The sequence below is a fragment of the Balaenoptera borealis genome, assembly GCF_965194805.1.
Source record: "Balaenoptera borealis genome assembly, chromosome: 2".
Classification (NCBI taxonomy): Eukaryota; Metazoa; Chordata; class Mammalia; order Artiodactyla; family Balaenopteridae; genus Balaenoptera; species Balaenoptera borealis.
The window spans coordinates 80,214,001-80,233,406 of NC_138867.1; the positions used below are offsets into that span (position 1 = coordinate 80,214,001).

The 19,406-nt window shown below is 38.0% G+C and overlaps 1 protein-coding gene across 1 annotated transcript in view; it reads left to right on the top strand.

Annotated features, from left to right (window-relative positions):
• The window catches only part of LOC309621073 (2'-5'-oligoadenylate synthase 1A-like), a 28,373-nt gene extending 13,535 nt beyond the window's left edge, over positions 1-14,838 (top strand). The window contains exons 6-9 of the mRNA XM_082378093.1: positions 4,671-4,795; positions 10,406-10,595; positions 13,754-13,963; positions 14,464-14,838. Coding sequence (XP_082234219.1) covers positions 4,671-4,795; positions 10,406-10,595; positions 13,754-13,963; positions 14,464-14,620 — 682 coding nt within the window. The 3' untranslated portion in view covers positions 14,621-14,838. The remainder of the gene's footprint in view (positions 1-4,670; positions 4,796-10,405; positions 10,596-13,753; positions 13,964-14,463) is intronic.
• Positions 14,839-19,406: the final 4,568 nt, after the last annotated feature.

Genomic DNA, 19,406 nt, shown 5'->3' on the forward strand with positions numbered 1-19,406 from the left:
GGTTTAAGGACTAATTATGTCTTCTCCAATGCACCTTTATTTAATTTCCATCCCTTAGCTGAAATCTGACTCTGAGGAATGCAAACAGGAAGGGCTGAGAAATGTGCCTGCAAGAATGAAGAATCTTTGAGATACATTTGTCTGATAAACATTCCCCTCAGCGATGTCCTGGGGTCTTTTGCTGAAGTGGCTTTGCTGACATGACACACAATGTCTCTTTGCCCCCAGTGTTGAACTAGTTAGGTCTTTTTTTTTTTTTTTTTTTGGTGAGTTCCAAAAAGAAAAGAAGAAAAAGCCTTGACATGTTATTATTTATTTTTCTATTGCAATTGTACATCTCCTGCTATTTTTTTTTTCAGTCGAATGAATTGTGGATGAAGAAAAATGCAAATAACTATGTTGTAAAGGGAATAAAACATTTTTCTTGAGAAAAACAGACCAGACTTTGTGCCACTTCAATTCTAAAATAAGATCAATGTTTTAAAACAATGTCCCAGAACTGTTTATTAATTTAAATAATAGATTTGTTACCAAGCCCTTGCTTCAAATGAGTATAGAGAACTAGCTTGAATGTGTCTTTTAATGAAAAACACTACCTTCAGGAATACCAAACACCTACTAAATTGTGGTAGTTAGCAAAGACGTCAGATGAATGGCATGATGGTAACTATAATGAAGCACATTGGGGTTGGAAAGGCAGAAAGGGAAATGATGGAGTTTCACATAACGATTACACTTTGAACAGGGAAAGACCACCTTTAAGAAAAAGAAAAAAAAAAGAAGAAATGGGAGAATGTGTTTTTCATTTTTACCCATTGCTTCTTCCAAGTTTTCCCCACTGAATTTGTAAACTATAGGGTACATTATATCATTGTTATTATTATTTATCAAAACAGGACAGTTAAAGTACTCCCAAGGCGTATTAACAATAAGAGTTAGGGTATACGCTTTCCCTGGTGACCTTATTTGGAATCAAAATCTTTGTCCTTCATTGTTTTGTCCTAATTCTATACTCCCTGCCCACCCAACGTCAAAGACCCTAATTGATGAACTCTCCCTAATTCCTTTTCCTCTCCTCTGTATCTCAGGCAGGCACCCTTCTCCTGGACAAAACATGCTTGAAGCTTTTATTTTGTTAGATTTTCAGAACGAAATTTGAAGTAGAACCCATGGAAAAGAACAGCTCCAAAAACATTCGTTTACTTGCTCTAATTGTTCCTCAAAACAAGCAAACTCATTTTCTAAGCTCTGTTCCTTCTATTCTTTCAACTCATTAAAAAATTTAATTGAAAACTCTTTAAAGTTGAAACAAATTCCCAGGTAACTACCATCCTTTCCTTTGCAACTGTTAAATGCCTGTTCTTTTTCTCTTCCTCGCAGTGATTTTTCAAGGAGCAGTAATGGTTTTCATTCAGCTCAGAATATATTTTATCCCATATTTTGTTTTGCTGAACAATTCCTTGGCAAAAAAAAAAAAAAAGGAGCATATCTGTAGGAGAATGAGACTTCAAGGCAGACTGACGGGGAAGGATCGTGGAGTCAGGAAAGGAGGCAGATTGTCCACGGGTGTTTCCTTGTACTGACATCTGCACGCAGCAGTCACTTTTTCTGGCTTTATTCTCTGCTTCTCAGCACAACCAAGACCATACCACGATTCATTTGAAGGGAAAATTGAATTAAAAATGGAAAAGAAGCAGATATGTGAGTCTGACAGTTGGTTTTGACTCCCACCCACTGAGAGAGTAAAGAAGTTTATTGTTTCAGTTGATACCTGGTTTTTGGTGATATATTGTTTGTTGCTGTTATTTTTAAAGCTATTCAGTTACTTTATTTTGCAAGATGGGTGTGGGAAATCCTTTCTTGTCCTTTGGAACTAGTCCATGTCTTAACCTACCAGTAACAGCAACTGTTCTATGTCAGTTATTTTCTGGGCCTTGCTTGTGAATGAAACCTCAGGAGACTTGCCCAATAAGCCCAAGGTACTAGAAATCATTTACACACCAGGGGCACTGTGCTCCTCTCTGCACATACCACTGTGTTTATTATTGAAAACCACATTGGGGAAACATATTCTGAGCTTTTAAGGAGACAGTGCTAAAAATATGTGTCATGCCTGTAACAGTTATGTTTGTAATTGGGATTTCTGCCCATCAGCTCTTATTTCTAATTGCTTTGATTTAGAGGTCTTAAAGACAAGAAGCTCTCTTTTTATTATCAGGTCAGATAACTTAAGGCTCTTCTCTGATATATCGTCCCTTTAAAACCACATTGCAGGACATGGAGTTGTCCTGACAAGACATGGCCAAGATAAAACATGTCCATGGACTGGGCTGACATGAAATAGGAAGTGGCAAATATATCATCTGAGGACTCATGACCAAGCACTGCTAGGACCCATGTCCCATTTCCACATACAATAATAGAAAACCTTTGGAGATACTCATTGGACAGTAAGGTTCATGTAAGTTAGCCCAGGATAGTACTGACATTCTCATTAATCTTGACCCATTCTAGAAGTGACCTGAACTCCCCAATTGATTCAATACCTCATTTAAGCCCTCTGGCATCTACAAGAGTAAACTTCACCCACCTAGGACCATGTCTCCCAAACATACAGTTACCATGTTGAGCATAGCAAGATCTGCCTCCATATTATGACAGGAGTGTTAGGCTACTGGTTTCTTTAATTCCTTTTCACTCTCCCTGACTGAGAGAGAAGGATATACTCATGATAAAAATAAGGTGAGGGAATTTGATAATGATTTAATGTATTCCTTTTGTGGTACATGAAGCCAATCAGAATTTCACAGTCTCGACATTTTTTAAAAAGTACTGAGGAGTTATAAAATTTCAGAAATCTCTGTTCAATTTAAATGAAAGGACATTATATATACAAAAAAAAATTTTTTTTCATTTTGGATGACGCCTATTGGCCTGTCTTTCACTAATTCTCTTCTGCTATATCTAACTTTTGTTAAATTTATCTATAAAGCTTTTAAGTTCAATTATTTTTTTAGTTCTATAATTTCCATTCTTTTTTTAATGTATATAAAATCCAACTCCAGTTTATTTTTTCATCTTTATGTCTACTTTTACTGTCTATTCCTCTGTTCATTGAACATATTAACCAGTTAAAATCCTTATCTGCTTATACCAATATTTGTTATCACCCTATGTGGTCTGTTTCTACAGTTTGTCTTTTCTCTCAGTTTAAAATCTTATAGCCCTGTCTCTTGGAATTTCTAGTGATTTTAAATTTAATTTCTAGTGATTTAAAGATTAAAACCAGGACACTGTGAATTAAAAATCTTAGATGCTTCAGCTGATGTTCTCTTTTTCCAGAGAGGTGTACACTTTCCTCACCAAATGGGTAGAATAAGAGCTGATCACCCAGGTCACACCCCATATCCCTTAAATAAAAATATCTGGAGGTGAGAGCAAGGCATCAACACTTTTTAAGGATCCCCAGTGATTCCAGTATGCAGCTAAGGAACCACTGTTACAGCCTAGTAGTTTCACCAAGGACTTTCCTTGGTGAATCCTTGTCTCCTCAGCCCCTGAGAGTGAATCCTAATCCATGTTGCCTTAGCCTGGCAAGACTATCTACATCTCCACTCAACTCTCTAAGATATTCTGCTTCATTTCATAACCATACCTGTCTCAAGCATCTTCAGAATTCAGCAAATGATTGTTGGGAAAAGCAGGTCATATCTTGGGTTCAGTTCTCCACGAGGATTTCAGGATTTCAGGATGAAACCCAGGATTTCATCAGGATTGTGGCCTCCAAGTCTCTGCATTGCTTTAGCCCCATAAGCTTGACAAAGTTCTAGTGGTTTCTTGAACCCCAAAAGCTTCCCTTTTCCCAAAGTCCATATTTTCAGCTTCTTCTCTATTTCCCAAATCAGTATATGTCCCCAGGGAAAAAGGCAGCAGAATATCAGTCCATCTCTCCATTATCTGCTACCCCACTCCTCACTAAATCCTGACCTTTCTAGCTTCAGCAACTCTCCAATGCCTCTAAAACACACATACACGTGATTTTTTAAATCCAATTTTCTAGTTGTTCTCAGTGAGCATTGGTCAGCTGTTAACTACTTCATTATATCCAGAAACAGAAGTCTCAGTTCTTTTAAAATATTTTACTTTATCATACTCATGATTAACAGTATCTTATGCCCCAATACATAGTCAGATAATAATTCGGTTAAAAATTATTAATCATCTACTATGTGTCAGATACTAGGGACAGAACAGTGAACAAAACAAGCACAGTCCCTGACTTTGTGCACCTAGTACCCCTGTGTGAGAGAAATAAAGAAATAATATAATGCCAAGTGGTAATTAAATGTTATGAAGAAACATAAAGCTGGGTAATGGAACAGGGAATAGGGAAGGAGCTCTTGTTTTAAAGGGTGGCCAGGAAAGGCCAAATGGTGCAGCAGAGACCTGAATGAAGCCAGGGTCCAGCCATGTGAATTATCTGAGATAAGTGTAGTCTAGGTATAGGAATAGCAACTGCAAAAGTCCGGAGTAGGGAACACCCCTGGCATGTTCAAGAAATAGCCAAGAGAGCAGCAGGGCTAGAATAAGGGGAAGGATGGTTGAAAATCATCTCATGTTTTCTTTTTTCTCTTTCTCTTATCGCTCATATGTCATGTTCCTTTTCTAAGGATCCTAATGGGGAAGAGAACACCATTGTCTTTAAGATTCAATTTTTTATGTACTAAAAGTCTTCACTGCCATTCTTTTGAGATCATGGCCTACTATGATGTCCTGGGGCCTACACCCTCCACAGGTAAAATTTACTTGTTTTGTTTCATAGGAAATCTTTAAAATGGCTATTCATTCAATGTGTATTTATAGAGGACTGACCACATCAAGACACAGTACTGGGCTAGGTATATAGAACCAGGCTGTTGGCAGTGGCACTGAATCACTTACTGGTTTTAGGAGTCACTTTTTTTTTTTTTCCTGCAGTACATTAATACTGTGTATCCTTATGCTACCAGTTTTTAATTTAAGAAGTACAATCAAGTATTAACTATGTGTTCTGTATAATGGAGTAGAGAAAGAACACAAAAGAAGTACGGACTTGGCCTGCAAGGAGCTGCCTCTTGTAGCAGGAATTCCAATTTGAGCCTAAATTGAGTTTGCACTGGGATTCAACCACAATCTGGCTAATTCAGGAAGGTAAATGAGTCTCCTGTAATGGAAAAGACTGGTTAGGAACAGAACTTTGGTCTAAATTCAACAGATTGTTGAGGGTGTTTAATACTCAGCACCAGTGGACTCATGCCTCTGTCTTTGGGAGAAAGAGTTCAAAAAATTAAGTAAAAACCAGAAGAGCTGTTTCCTGGATGTCTACTAAGGCAGCCAAAGCTCAAGTTGGCACAGTTTTGCAGCCTGAGTGGTAGAAAGCAGCTCCAGAGTTCCTGTGTAAGCAGAGAAGGGGCCCAGAGTGCCTGAGCAGCTAAGAGGACCACCCTCACTCTTAATTGAGAAGATGCAGGAGCGGCCATCTCCCTTTGGCATGGCATGGCCACCATTGGAGGCATGACTGTTTTTGGCTGGACCATCCATGCTTCTGGTAGACGCAGCCACAGAAGGCATCAAACACAGCACAAAAGAGCAGAAAATGTTAATGGCAGATACCATGTGGTACAAAAAGAAAGAGCCCGCAAGCACATGGGAGATAGTCCCTGGGGACTGAAATAGGATAGGGATTTGAGGGAGTTGGAACTCCTAAAAAAGTGAAAAGTGATAAGGATAGAGTCATAGAATGGCATTGTTATGGTCATTGTGATGTTATTTTTATCCCTAAGATGTTGTGGTATCTAAGGTAAAATATGAAATACAGAGTCTAATCATACTCCTAAAAAGGGGGGTAGAGTATCTCTACTTTAGGCAAAAACATGATGGCCCTGTTATTGATTGAATGTTTGTGTCCCCCCAAAATTCATATTTTGAAGCCCTACCCCCAAATGTGATGGTATTAGAAGGTGAGGCCTTTGAGAGGTAATTAGGTTTAGATGACATCCTGAGGGTGTGGCCCCAATGATGGGATTAATTCTCTTGTAAGAATAAAAAGAGATACCAGAACTTCCTCTCTCAGCCACAGGAGCATGTAGTGAGAAGGTAGCCATCTACAAGCCAGGAAGAGGGTTCTCACCAGGAACCAAATTTACCAGCACCTTGATCTTGGACTTCCCAGCCTCCAGAACTGTGAGAAATAAATTATTTCTGTTGTTTAAGCCACCCAGTCTATGGTATTTTGTTTTAGTAGCCCAAGCAGAGGCCCAGATGACTGAGTGATTTATATAGAGGTAAATGTATTCTCCAGAGAACTTGGGGGTTGAGTCTAGGCTTCTGCTTGACTTAAAACATTTGTATATTCTCTGTGTGGCAAAAAGGCAGAACTGAAAATGCCATAGCAATTTGTGAGCCAATACATGACCAGTGACCCTGCTCTGGCTTAGCAGCAGGTATCAAATATTTTCATTGATCTATTCATTTAAATATTCTATTCAACCATCATTTCTGGAATACCTACCATGTACCATTAAATACTTATAGTGAATTAGGTAGGATATTTTTTGCTCAATATTTTTGCTCTTTTGGGGCTCACATTTGGTAGAAGAGAGATTCATGAGCCAGTGACTCTTAAATATTTCCCTCCTATCTCTATGTCTTTGCAAAACGTTTCCACTGATAAACTTTTCTTAACCTGTCCCATCCTACACCGTGCCTTGAAAGTTTCTGCTTACCCTTCAAGACTCAGCACACCTCTGGTGAAATTCCTTCCCTAATCAATCCTTCCTAGACCTGCCTCTTCTGCTTTCCCATGGAATCCTCCCTGGTATGCTTTTGGTGCATGATCATCTTGTATTGTCATTGTGCCTAGATTTGGCTTCCCATTGCATTTGGAGGTCTTTGAGGATAAGGTTTGTCTTTGTGCCTAGAACTGTACTATTTAATAAATATGTATTGAAAGAGGGAATGAATGAACATAACGTTGATCCTACCATCTCTCAGCCAGACCCCAGAGGAACATGTTGTCTTTCTTGAGCTGGTTCTTCTACTTATCAGCACTGTTGGACAATGTGTTGCTCATATTAAAATTCTCTTCTGTTGTGCTATAATTTGTCAATACACATGCACTGCATGCCTACCATGTTCTAGGAACCGTGTTAAGCCTGGGGGTACAAATATGAATAAGACATGGTGGGGTTTATAATCTGGAGGGGTTTATAGTCTGGTGGAGTTTATAGTCTGGAGACACACAAATAGGTAATTTTTCTAGAATATCATCTACATTAAGCAGAGGTATGGGGAACTCGGAGATAAGATGAGATACTAGGAAGGAGACTGTGGACTCAGCCCAACGAGGTTTTAGTAAGTCTTCTTCTCTGATAATCTTGCTGAGCCTATGATTTTTTTTTTAATGCTGTGATTTATCAAGCACTTATTATGTGCCATATATAATTCTCATTGCCCTAAAATTAATCTGATAAATGAATCCTAATTGATCTGCACAACAAACCTGAAAGGAAGCTATTTCCCCAGTTTGAATATTTAAAAACTGAGTTTTAGAAAATTTAAGCAACTTGCCCACATTTATACAGTTAGTAAGTGTAAGAGCTGGGATGCAAATCCAGGTCTGTCTCACTGTGTAGGTCTGTGTAGACTGACATGACATCAAAGTTATATAATGGAGAGAACACACTGGGCTTGAAGCCAAATCCCAGATCTATTTCATATTGTCTATGTGAACTTGTGTAAATCATGTAAAACTCTGAAGCCTCACTTTTTTCATCTATAAAACTGAGATGAGAAAGTTACCTCAAGGATAGTTGCAAGAATTAAAATATGAGATTTATTTTGAAACCATGTAGCATGTAATTGTGCTTAGCTCAATGAATATTTATTAAGAAAAAAATACTTCCATCCCCTTAGGTCTCACCACAGGCCCATGAAGCTCTTGTGTTTGTGTAAAATGCTTTCTTTCTCTTGTGTGCGGACTTCAAAAGCACAATTGTTAGCCAACTCTTGGGTAATCGTCTTGAGGATCTGAGGTTATATCAGTAGCTCTTGAGCTAAAGTGTCTCCCAGAGGAGCAGAAGTATATTTTTACTCTGGCTTCTAAGTCCCCTAAGTTCTTGAGCACAGCTGTGTGAAATGAATTTTTAAAAGACTGAAATTATTATGTAACCCTGCTTCTCTCCACTGATGATGAGAAATGGGTTTGAGAGGAGATGAACAGTTCAGACAAGTCCTAGGATTCCATTTAGGCAACCAAATGTTGCTAATAATTGTCAGAGCAAGACTCAGATGATCACGTTAAATCTTCACAGGCATCTTAATGTTATTCCCTGCACATCTTACATATGTGCTAGACAACTAATAGTTAGGCCCTGTGTGCCACAATGCAGCCCAGAGCCATGAGGTTTGACAAGGACGTGGTTGACAGTATTCCTGCTCTAAATATGATTCTCAGATTAGCAGTATCAGCATCACTTAGGAACTTGTTAGAGATACAGAATCTTGGGCTCCACCCCAGACCTACTAAGTCAGAAACTGCATTTCAAAAGATCCCCAGGTGACTCTTGTGCTCATTAAAGTCTGAGAAGTATGGAATTAGCCACCGATTAGGAAGCATTTGGGCTCAGGTCTAACCTGCAACGTAGGACAGTAGGATGGCAAGAGATGGTTTAACTTCCTAGCTGTGTGACTTTGGGCAACCTACTTAATTTCTCTGACTCTATTTTCTCATTTGTAAACTGGAGATGATAATAGTTTCCATAGCAAGGGTTGTTAAAGAGTAAATGTGTTAATAAATATAAAGCACTTAGAATAATACTTGATTAATAGCAAGGGAGCCAAGTATTCTTGTTTACAAATGATGATGGTGAAAAAATAAACTCCTCTAAGTCACACAGTTAGAGTAGAAACAGACAATTATAAGCCTAAAAAATAATTTGAGTTAGAAACCACCAACTTGGGTTTCTGTCAATGAAGAACCTTAAAGAGGAGGAAATGTTGATACAGAGGTGGCTTTGAGTAGATAATCTCTGGGTCAGCCAAGACAGCTTATCAGGTAATAGAAATAGGTCATCAAATATCTGACATACCTATTGCATACCAAAATTTAAGTTAAATTATTGTGTTTTCTATCTTTTGTCATTATAAACCTGAATTTTTGTTTGCCTGTTTGCTAAGGAAGTCAGAGAGACTGTCAATAAAATTGAAAGGGTATTTTAATAGTTGTAATGACTCTTGCCTTGTAAGTTTAGGACTAGAATATGTTTGTTATAACAGCATTTATGAGAATATTTGCCATAAACAATTCTATCTGCTAATCTATGTTTATCATAGGAATTTGATTTTACTCTCTAACCTATTGATAATCAACCTACTATTATATCTCTGATTTGGCCCTAAACAGCTGGACCAGTATAAAAGGACTGTACAGATACTCTTAAAATTAGGAATCCGGATGAAGGCATAATGTTTTTTTTAATGTATTTTACAAGTAAAATAGACACTTGACAATTAACTTTAAAATGTGTATGGTAAAACCTAAATTTGCCATGATTAACAAGTGTGTCATTATTGCGTGACAATTTAGTTAGGCAGAAGGACAGGTACAGATGGGGTATACAAAATAGATTCATAATAGAACTTCTAATTGTGTCAAATTGGGAAAATTTAAGTAGATTATGATAAAAAGATACTAAACATTTATATATCATACAATTAGAATGAGTACAATCTGAGTTAATGTTGTTTTATGAGATTATAGTATTAAACTATAGATGTTTATTTGATCATGTTTGCTATTTAATCTAGTTTTCCTTCCTCATTAATGTATCACTGTCATAGCTTGTTTGTTTGCAGTTTGACCTAAATACATCTTTTAAAGTCATCTCCATCTTTATAAGTATAATCAGTTCCTTCAAGTGTCCAGGTAGTAGAATCTCTTCTGCAAAAATATATACAGATAATAACAATTTAGATAATTAAACAGAGGGGATTATATAGGTTATTGTGCACAGAGAATAATGACATTTAGTTTATATGCTAGATGACATTTGCAAATGGTAATGAAATTTGCCTCTGAGAAATAAACTTCCTCTGCTGATAGAAAATCTTTCTATCATCTGATGAGAAAGATTTTCTTGAAACAGAGTTAGCTCAATTTGAGCTACTCTGGCATCATAATGTTGTAGCTTTCTCTTTTAACCACTTGGGTAAACTGGAATAACTCTCCTAAATACAGAAACTGTTTTGTTTTAAATGCTTAAGGTCTAATTAATCAGAGTAATACAGCTCATTTGTACCACGGAAACCAGGAGAAGAGAGGAGGGAGGAAAGTCTCACAGTTGTCTTTGTTCCTTGGTGTTAACAGATTTAAAACTTCACCTTTACCGCAAACTGTACCTCTGTAATGACAGTGACGAGGCCCAGCTGTGTGCCTTGGCCCTCTTACCTTACCAAGTGGATTTTGTCAAGGCATCTGTCATGAGGGTGAAGGAGCTCATTCGTTTAATGATACATTGGTTCAAGACATCATTTGCCAACACCACCAAGGAAAATAAGTATGTAACCAGCACATGGGCACCATGTGAGCCTTTCTCTTTTCATGTCCCCTTTCTTTATTCTTTCAGGCTCCACCTCTTTCCTTGGTAGGGAGAGGGAATATATGTAGAGAGGGAAAGAGAGAGAGAGGAAGGAGAGAGTGATATAGAGAATGAGGGCTGTTATAAAATATGGAACACCTGTATTGCATTATTTCAAATATAACATGTTTTGGTAGGAACCAAAGAATAGAAACTAAAATATTCAGTGGCATAACCAAATGGGTTGGTGCAAGGAAATAAGGCACAGAAGAGGAAAAGGGAGACTACTAGCATGATTTGAATGAGCTGTTCAGTCATTCAGTGTTCAAGCTTTAAGTATTCCTTCTACTGTAGCCAATTCTAACAGAGCAGAGTTGTCCTCTACAGGAGGGGGAGCCTCAAAAGTTGATATGTGCATGTTTAGTATCTTTTCTTCACTTTGGTAGCAACAGGCTCTAACGTATAGTAAAGGGATATGAGGGAGACTCAGATACTGGTTTGAGTATTTTAAGATAAACTTTTGAAAAACAGAGAACTAGAATATACTTGTATGAATTCTCCATTTGGCAGAAGTAGCAGAGGCAGGGGGTTTATTATAACATATTTATATATGGCTACTTTCTACATGGAATAAGTCTTCTTCAGCTTTGTATAAAGTTGTTACTAATCTTGATTTGTTCATCTGAATCACACATTCTGTTTACTCTTTGTATATTTTTGTGTTTAATATTGATGATAACATTAGTCACTTTGTAAAAACATACATTACTCCTCTATAGTTACCTCCTATTTCTAAGCATCTCTAACCATTCTATATATTTTTTCTCTTTTGGTTGAGTAAAAATTTACTAGTAAAAATAGGAAAACTAGTGAATATAGAAAAAAGAAATAAAGCTTCTTACTTTGAGTAGATCCTTGGTCAGATGACAAGCCTGGTTTTGAAATCACTTTTTTTTTTTTGGTAGTGGAGAGCATTTATAGATCTGCAAGAAGGAACTTATCTAATAATGTAGCAGAAAAATAATTCTAAGACTTAAAAAGGTGGTATTGTGGGGAAATTGGACCACATATGTTCCAATACGATAATTGGTTTTCTATTTCAGGAAAGTAATCTTGTAATGTGTATTAAGTATTTATTATGTGTTAAGGATTTTAAAATATTCAAACCATCTGTCAAGTTAACTCCCCTCTAAGTTAAAACAAAACAAAAACAGGTGAAAGTAAGAAGTAAAAAATTTCTTATTATTTGGTTTTAAAAAGAGTTGAGGCCATTTATATTAAGTATTTCATTAAAAAAGAGTACTCAAAGATTTTAAAAGAGATGTCAGAAATACTTAGATGAACTACCCTTAGAGAAAATAAATCACATAAAAAAAAGTAATTTGTATAAGTATATTCAGAATAGTGCTACTAAAGATAATGAAATTTGGGAATGAAGTAAAATTGTCATGATGAAATACTATTCAAGACAAGTTTGGGAAACATGGAAATACGTAGAAAGATTTACATGAAACAATTTTAAATGACTAAAATACGACACAAAATAATATGAACACATAACAGAACTATATAAATATATATGTAATCATGCTATAAAAATGTGAAGTTCATTGCTTATTAAGTCTCCCCCCACCCCCAAATTTTCTTTCATAAAATGTGAAGAGCATATCCTGCTTGAGCAATTTTCAACCATGGCTTACTTTGGGCACTTGGAAGCATCAGATTGTTAAAGTAGAGGTGGACTTTAAGTCTTGTGTCTATTGTCGTCAACCCCTGAGGGAAAATCACATGAACTGAGTTACTGATTAGCTGAAATCTGGTTTGCTGTTCATTACCAGGACAAGAGGTTTCATCTATTTTTAGTTTTTTCTATTTCCTTTGTTGAGGTAAAAACAAATGATTAATATAATAGTAAGAAAATGCTACTCTGTTTCCCCTAAATTCTATTAGAGGAAATAAATTGCATGATTTTGCAATACATCATCAAAAGAGATGTCTATGGCTAATGAATGCCAAGGCAGTAAAAATACATATTTGAATATCAACCACCATGAAATCCCCAAACTGTCATGTTGGGTTTTTTTCTCCCAAGTTTGCTTATCAGCTTTAAATTGTTTTCCTGGTATATAAACTGCAGTTTAAGACTTAATGTAAAAAAAAAACAAGTTTCTTTCTTCACCCTAAATCCTCACCTCCCAAAAATATGTTTAGAGCATATTCTCCAAATTTGTTTTTTATGTATGCTTAATTTAAAAAAATGTATTTGCTGTTTATCGCTTTAAAATTTTTTCAGTTAATCTATATTGTATCTTTATATCTGTACATTGTGATCTACCTTACTTCTTTTAATGACTGCATAGTACAGGACAACGCTGTCTAAAAAAATAGAATGTGAGGTTCAAATACGAGCCACATATGCAGTATTATATATTCTAGTAGCCACATTAAAAAGGTAAAAAGTAATAGGGGAAATTAATTTTAATAATATATTTACCCAATATATCCAAAATGTTATCATTTCAACATGCAGTCAATATAAAAATTATTAATGAGATATTTTCCTTTATATAACTCTTCAAAATACAGTACATACTGAAGTCAGACTAGCCACATGTCAAGTGCTCAATAGCCACATGCAGCTAGTGGCTGCCATACTGAATAGCACAGTAAGAGATGTACCATGAAGCTATCTAACTAGTCCCCTATTGATGAACTTCCAATATTTACTATTTCAAACAATAAAATAAAAAATATACTTTTGTATATATCTTTGAGCACTTGTAGATGTTTTTTACAGAATGAATTCATAGAAGTGAAAAATGCTGGGTCAAAAGGATGGAACATCTCAAATTTTAATAGAGTTGACTCCAAAAAAGGATATTAATTTAGAGTCTCACCAATGGCGTGTGAGTGTCCCTTTCCTCACAGACTTACCAATGTTGGACATTATAATTCCTTTTTTTGCCAGTCTGATTGGTGGAAATATTGTTTTTGTTTGGTAAGTAGTGAGATTGAAAATAGAATTTCTTCTTCTGTAAATTGCCTTTTGAGCTTGGATTTTTCTCATAACTGAATAAACCTGTCTTCACTTTCTGGGTTAATGGAAGTAGGTACAACCCTTCATTCTGTTTGTCTAGATTCCGGAGACTTCCCTCCTCTTACACAGTGGAGCTCCTCACCATATATATCTGGGAACGGGCAGAGAAGCCCCTGTTCTTCAGCCTGGTGCAGGGAATGAGGGCAGTCCTCAAACTTCTTGTTCGATATGCAGAAATCGACGTTGTTTGGCACAGACACTATCATCCCAAGTTCCCCATTTTTGTAAAGGTTAACCAGAAGCACACAAGGTAACTATTTATCTTTTCTACACCCTTAAGATATAAGAAGCAGGTTTGCCATCAAGCAAGAAAGTCTGGAGCAAAGAGTAGCTTTATTGGGATTCCATGTAAATGAGAAGGCCCTGATTACTACAAAGTCAATTCCCTTCAATTACTTCTCACAGAACTTTAATTCTAAAGTGTGAATTAAGAGTAATTCGAGTAAAATGAATAGAATGTGGATATAGACAACAAATGAGGAGGAAACTGAAGACTGAATCCAGGGAGGACATGCTTCCTCAGGTGAAAAGGGAAAATGAGATCAAGTCAGAGTTGGTGGGGCAGAAACAAATGGCTGTTTTCTAATAGGTGTGGTTAGTCCTCCATGGACTCACTACCACAGTTCCCAGAGAGTCCTTTTCTTAACAGAATTCCATATTTAACTCAGACATTCCCCTCTTCTAACTATACAGCAAATTGAAACTGGGTTTAGAAATGGAGAGTATGAGGTTTGTTTTGCTTTGTTTTAGGCCATTTATTTTAGACCCTGCAAATCCTACTGTAAACGTGTGTGACACCTGCAATGCCTGGGATGAAGTTGCACATGTGGCGAGACTCAGCTTATTGAAGCCTCTTTTCAGGGGAGTGAGAGCTGAGCCCCCCTGGCTTTTCACAAATGACTGGTAAACTGGGCAAGGAGCTACTGTCCTTGCATTTCTATGAAGAAAATAAAAAAGGATGCAAAACATGTTGCCAAGAACACTCTGGATGAAGAAAACTTGTCTCAATTTAATTCACTACTTTAGTGAACCCAGTCTTTAACAAACATCACTTAAAAGGATCTGTCTCAGCCTTTAAGAGAATTTGCTTTGGTGGCCTTGTGACCAAAAAACATTTTTTAAAAATCCAAGAAAAAAAAAAAAATCCAAGTGGCCACAATAAACAAATAAATAAAACAAAATCCCCAGATCCATTGAGAGAAGATAAACTGAAAGGGCAAAATAGCTCCCATTTTTTAGTTCATTAAAGTTTCAGGTTGACTTTTCAACTCTCCTGGCAATCTGGTATTTCCCTGGGTCACCTGCGTTTTCACAATTTCCCTATGAAAACCTGCTTGTACTAAGTACCGCCTATTTACTTCCAGACATCATCTAACAGATTAGTACATGGACATAGGGAAATATCCGGGAGATACACAACAGATTGCCTCAGAATAACTTGTTTCCAAATCATTTTATAGCTATCTGCATCATAACCCATGGGTCAGAGTGGAGCCATACTTAAGGTTTGCAAGTTGCTCAGTCATGAGCAGGGATAAACAAACTACCCAGGTCATTGCACTGTCCAGTTTTGCCACAATTGTTTTTAATTGTTGGGACCCACTGTTTTCTTTTCTATTAAAAGCATTAGCAGCCACTGGTAATGAAAGCCAGGGCCCACCAGAAATAGACCAGAGGGGATTTCCTGATTCTCTTGCATAGCAGCAATTCATCAGCACTGAAGGTATATGAAGTGTGGCTGCAGAGTAATGCCAGTGATTAGGCCTCTCCACACAACAGAACTCTTACATATAAATGAGTGCCGTCCTCTTCAGGGCAGTCCTCAGAGAACCTGTATGCTTATTCCAGCGATGTGATTGGTCTGGAAACACTTTTGGATTTCCCCTCCAGGGGAAAATGTTCTTTTGAACATCCTTAATGGTGACAAAATTTGTCCTTTGAGGGTGAATTTGATTTTTGGAAATGGTACAATGTATTCATAGTGAACATCTGTTGTTTTTGGTCTACCCGGAATCCTTTTCCCCAACTAATGTTTGGAGAGACTGCGTTTATTCTATTGTTCACCCTGTCTCTGAAGGCTCTTGAGGAGAAATAGTTTCAAAAAATGCCTTGGGAAATGGCCACATTTTCCCTATATTGGTAACTGAACCCATATTTACCTGAGATGACTACTGCTCCCCTACTAGGTCCAAGTCATTTAGGTGGGATGACTTCACCAGTAGTTCCAGGGGGGAGACACGTGACTCGGGTGATTGAGTCAACTGAAACACCACTGTGGCACTCGGCTCTGGAATTTGGACTCACACTGCTGGGAAGAGAATTTCTCATTCTGCTACGATGTAAGACTGAAACTGCTGGCCACCATCTTGCTGCTCTATGGGGAGAGAGCTTGCTTAAAAATGGAGCCAACACAAAAGAAAGGAGATGTGAGAAATGAGCAATGATACACATGAATGTGCACATATGTACACATCTGTATAATGAGAGAGATCAAGTCCTGGTTTGTGCTCCTGGATCCAGATATACTTGGAGCAAAAACTGTCCTGGGGCTTGTTTATGTCAATAAACTCCCCTTTTTGAGCCAATAAACTTCCCTTTTGCCTAGTAGGTTTGATTTGATTTTCTGCCTTACTAATCCTGACTAGTGATTCCTGACTAATCTGCTAGAACAGAGCCAGGTCTGATGAATGAATTAACTCCTCAAGCAAGGAGTAAGGAAGGCACCAAGACACTGATGACAAATTTCTACTCAAGAAACATTCATTGAGTACCTGCTAAGTATTAGGCCTAATAGTCAAGATACTGAAATAAACTAGTCAGTTCAGGATGGCAAGGTGCTTTCTGCTGACAAAAGAGATTGACTCTTTTTTCTCTGACAAAAGACTCCATTCCCAAGGAGGAGTTCGTGACAGAAATGTCTCTGGCAAAGACAGCACCCTTGAGCATTGTCAGAGCATGTTATGAGTTTCCCAAGGTGACTAATTTTTAAAGAAGACAACAATTATTTGAGGTTATGAATTCTATCTTCATAAAAATAGAATTCTATGTCCCTCTGTGGTCATACCTCCTGTGGAACATGAGAACACAGGAATTTCTATGTAGGGGGAGGAACAACATGATGGTTAGCACATAATACATAAATTTATTTCAGATTTGGGAAGGACTCCTGAGTGGTGTTAGAGCTTACATTGGAGTGGAAGGAGCAGTGAGTGGGGAAAAATTTAACTCTGTCACCAGTCCTAAGTCTAGTTTTCTTAGCAGCGTTTCTATTGCTTGAATAGGTTTTTCCTCATGTCAGCTTTCTTGGTCTATTCTTAGTATGAAAAGTCCAGGATAATCTAGAGTAATTTTGCTCTGAAGTTAGTAAGGTGAGATTTCTTTGGCTGTAAAGTGTGTGATCCACTCAGGTAAAGAGTAAGTGAATTTACTGAAGGGTGCTTGGGCCAGCAGCTCTCACCGTTTCCTCGTGGGCCTCATGCTCTCAACTTTGACTTGTGTTTCTGCCTCTCCTTGCATCTGCTCTCCACACCAACCACCTCTCCTCTTTCTACGGACCAGCTTCCTCTGCTGACTCATCATTCCTACTTCCTCATCACTTCAGCCTGCACAGCGCTCATGAACATGACCCTTCCAACCTCAGCTCCCAACTTGAACTGCCAAATTCCTTCCATGTTTCTTAGTTCACATTCCTGAGGGGGACAGACTGATCAGTCCAGTTTGTAGTTTTGAGCCAGATTACCCAGAACCACTGGCTAGCTATGGGACATCCATGATCAGGATGGGGCAATGCCATGTGGAGCCAAATGAGAACACCAAAGAAGCAGGAAACTTTAGGGGTATGGATGAGTACAATAATGCAATCCTGTTTCATGTGCTTGTGTCTTTCCCCACAGGACCTGCAAAGTGGCTTAGTAGCTGCCATTTTTAGGTCATCCAATGTTCGTGTTTCTAGTGATACCAATTCTTAGAAATTTTCAAAGTGTTTGTAGGAAAGGCAGGAGAAAAGCACTTCTTCAGTAAGTCAGCAAGTAGAAGAAACCATGATCAGAAGAAGCAACAAGTGATGGCAGGAGGTGGGGTATTATCAAGCTAAATCTTGGGGTGGGGGCAAAGAGAAAATAAGGGGACTATTTGGAGAACAAGTTTGAGACTAAGGAATATGCCCCCAGGAGGTAGGTCCTCAATAATATGCCCTAGACCCACAGCTGCCCCTTATTCTATTCTCCCCTGCCCACAACCTAGAGCATATTAGGTCCCATAAATCAATATTTAAGGTACCCTATTGTTTATACAAGCTAGTCTAGGAAACTGGCCACCATTTATGACCTTGCTCCTACAGAAGAATGCATCCTCAGGATTGAACAACTAACTGACTTACAAATGGACTTGTGACATGTAATTGCTGCTAAAATTGGGAACTGCCTATAAATAGATAGCATTCTGGGACTTTCACTTGGGAACCAACAATCACTAGAGAATCAACAGCTCACAGGAAAAAGTTCTGCTTCCCTTTCCCACAACCTACTTTGCTCCAACGAAGAAAGTGCTACCAGGGTTTAGTCAGGTTTAAAGAAGTGACCTTAACCATGAGCTAATAGAGATTTTCACGGTTTCTAGTAAAGGGATTAAAAGTAATTCCAAATGTTGGAGCCAAAGTGATAAAAATAGCTGCCTTTTCTCTCCCAAAAGAGCTCCCACTCTATCTCTGCCCCTTCTGCTTCTCTCTAGCTTCCAGGAGGGGTAAAGAGGCAACCTTTCCCTCTCCCCTTTATTCCTTTCTGTGCTCTCTCTGCCAAGAGGCTAGTTATATCAGAAGGCCAGGGCTGTGCTGCCTACTAAAGAATGTGCTAGGTAGCTCTAGGCCAAAAGAACTCAAATTTAAGTGTGATCAGAAACACCTGGTGGAGAGGTAAATCATCCAGACTCTCTCCTGGAATTTGGCCAGCAGGTCTGGGTGTGGCCCAGGAACTTGTACTTTTAAAGGATGATTCTGGGGCAGTTAGTTTGTGTATCGTATTTGTGAAAGAAAGCCTGGACCCTGGAGCAGAATCTGGCTCTTCTGCTAAGGTATGTGTGTTTGTGCGCGCACATGCACGCTTGCTCTGCTTTAGTTCTGGGCTCCAGGAAAGCCTCTTGCTCAAGCAAAAGGTTTTGCTCCTACCTAAATCAGAAAAGCTCAACATTTTGAATTTGGAGCCAATGCCAAATTAAGTAACAGCTCCCACTAGTTAGGCCATAGACCTCTGAGCCAGAACTTCCTGGGTAGAGCAGTGGTTCTCAACCTTGTTGTACATTCGAACTACCTGGGGAGCTTTAAAAAATACTGATGCCTGGGTCCCACTTCCAGAAAGTCTGATTTCATTGGTCTGGATACAGTCTGGACAGTTAGGATCTTTTAAAGCTCTTTGGATATTTCTAATGGGCAGCCAAAGAGAACCACTGTAGTAGGAAAAATAATTTTCATTTTCCTGGAACCCTGGCTAAAAACAATCTCAATATTCGCTCTTTAACATGGTGGACACCATAGAAGAAAGATTGATATTTGCATTTCTGCAAGGTAAAACAAAACAAAACAGCAACAATATATAAGAGATAATGTCTTGAATAGTGTTTACCTGTAAACATAGTCAAGGATAATAAAAATATTCTTAGTCTGTCTTCTTTTGTCCTGTGGCAAGAAAGAAAGGCATGGC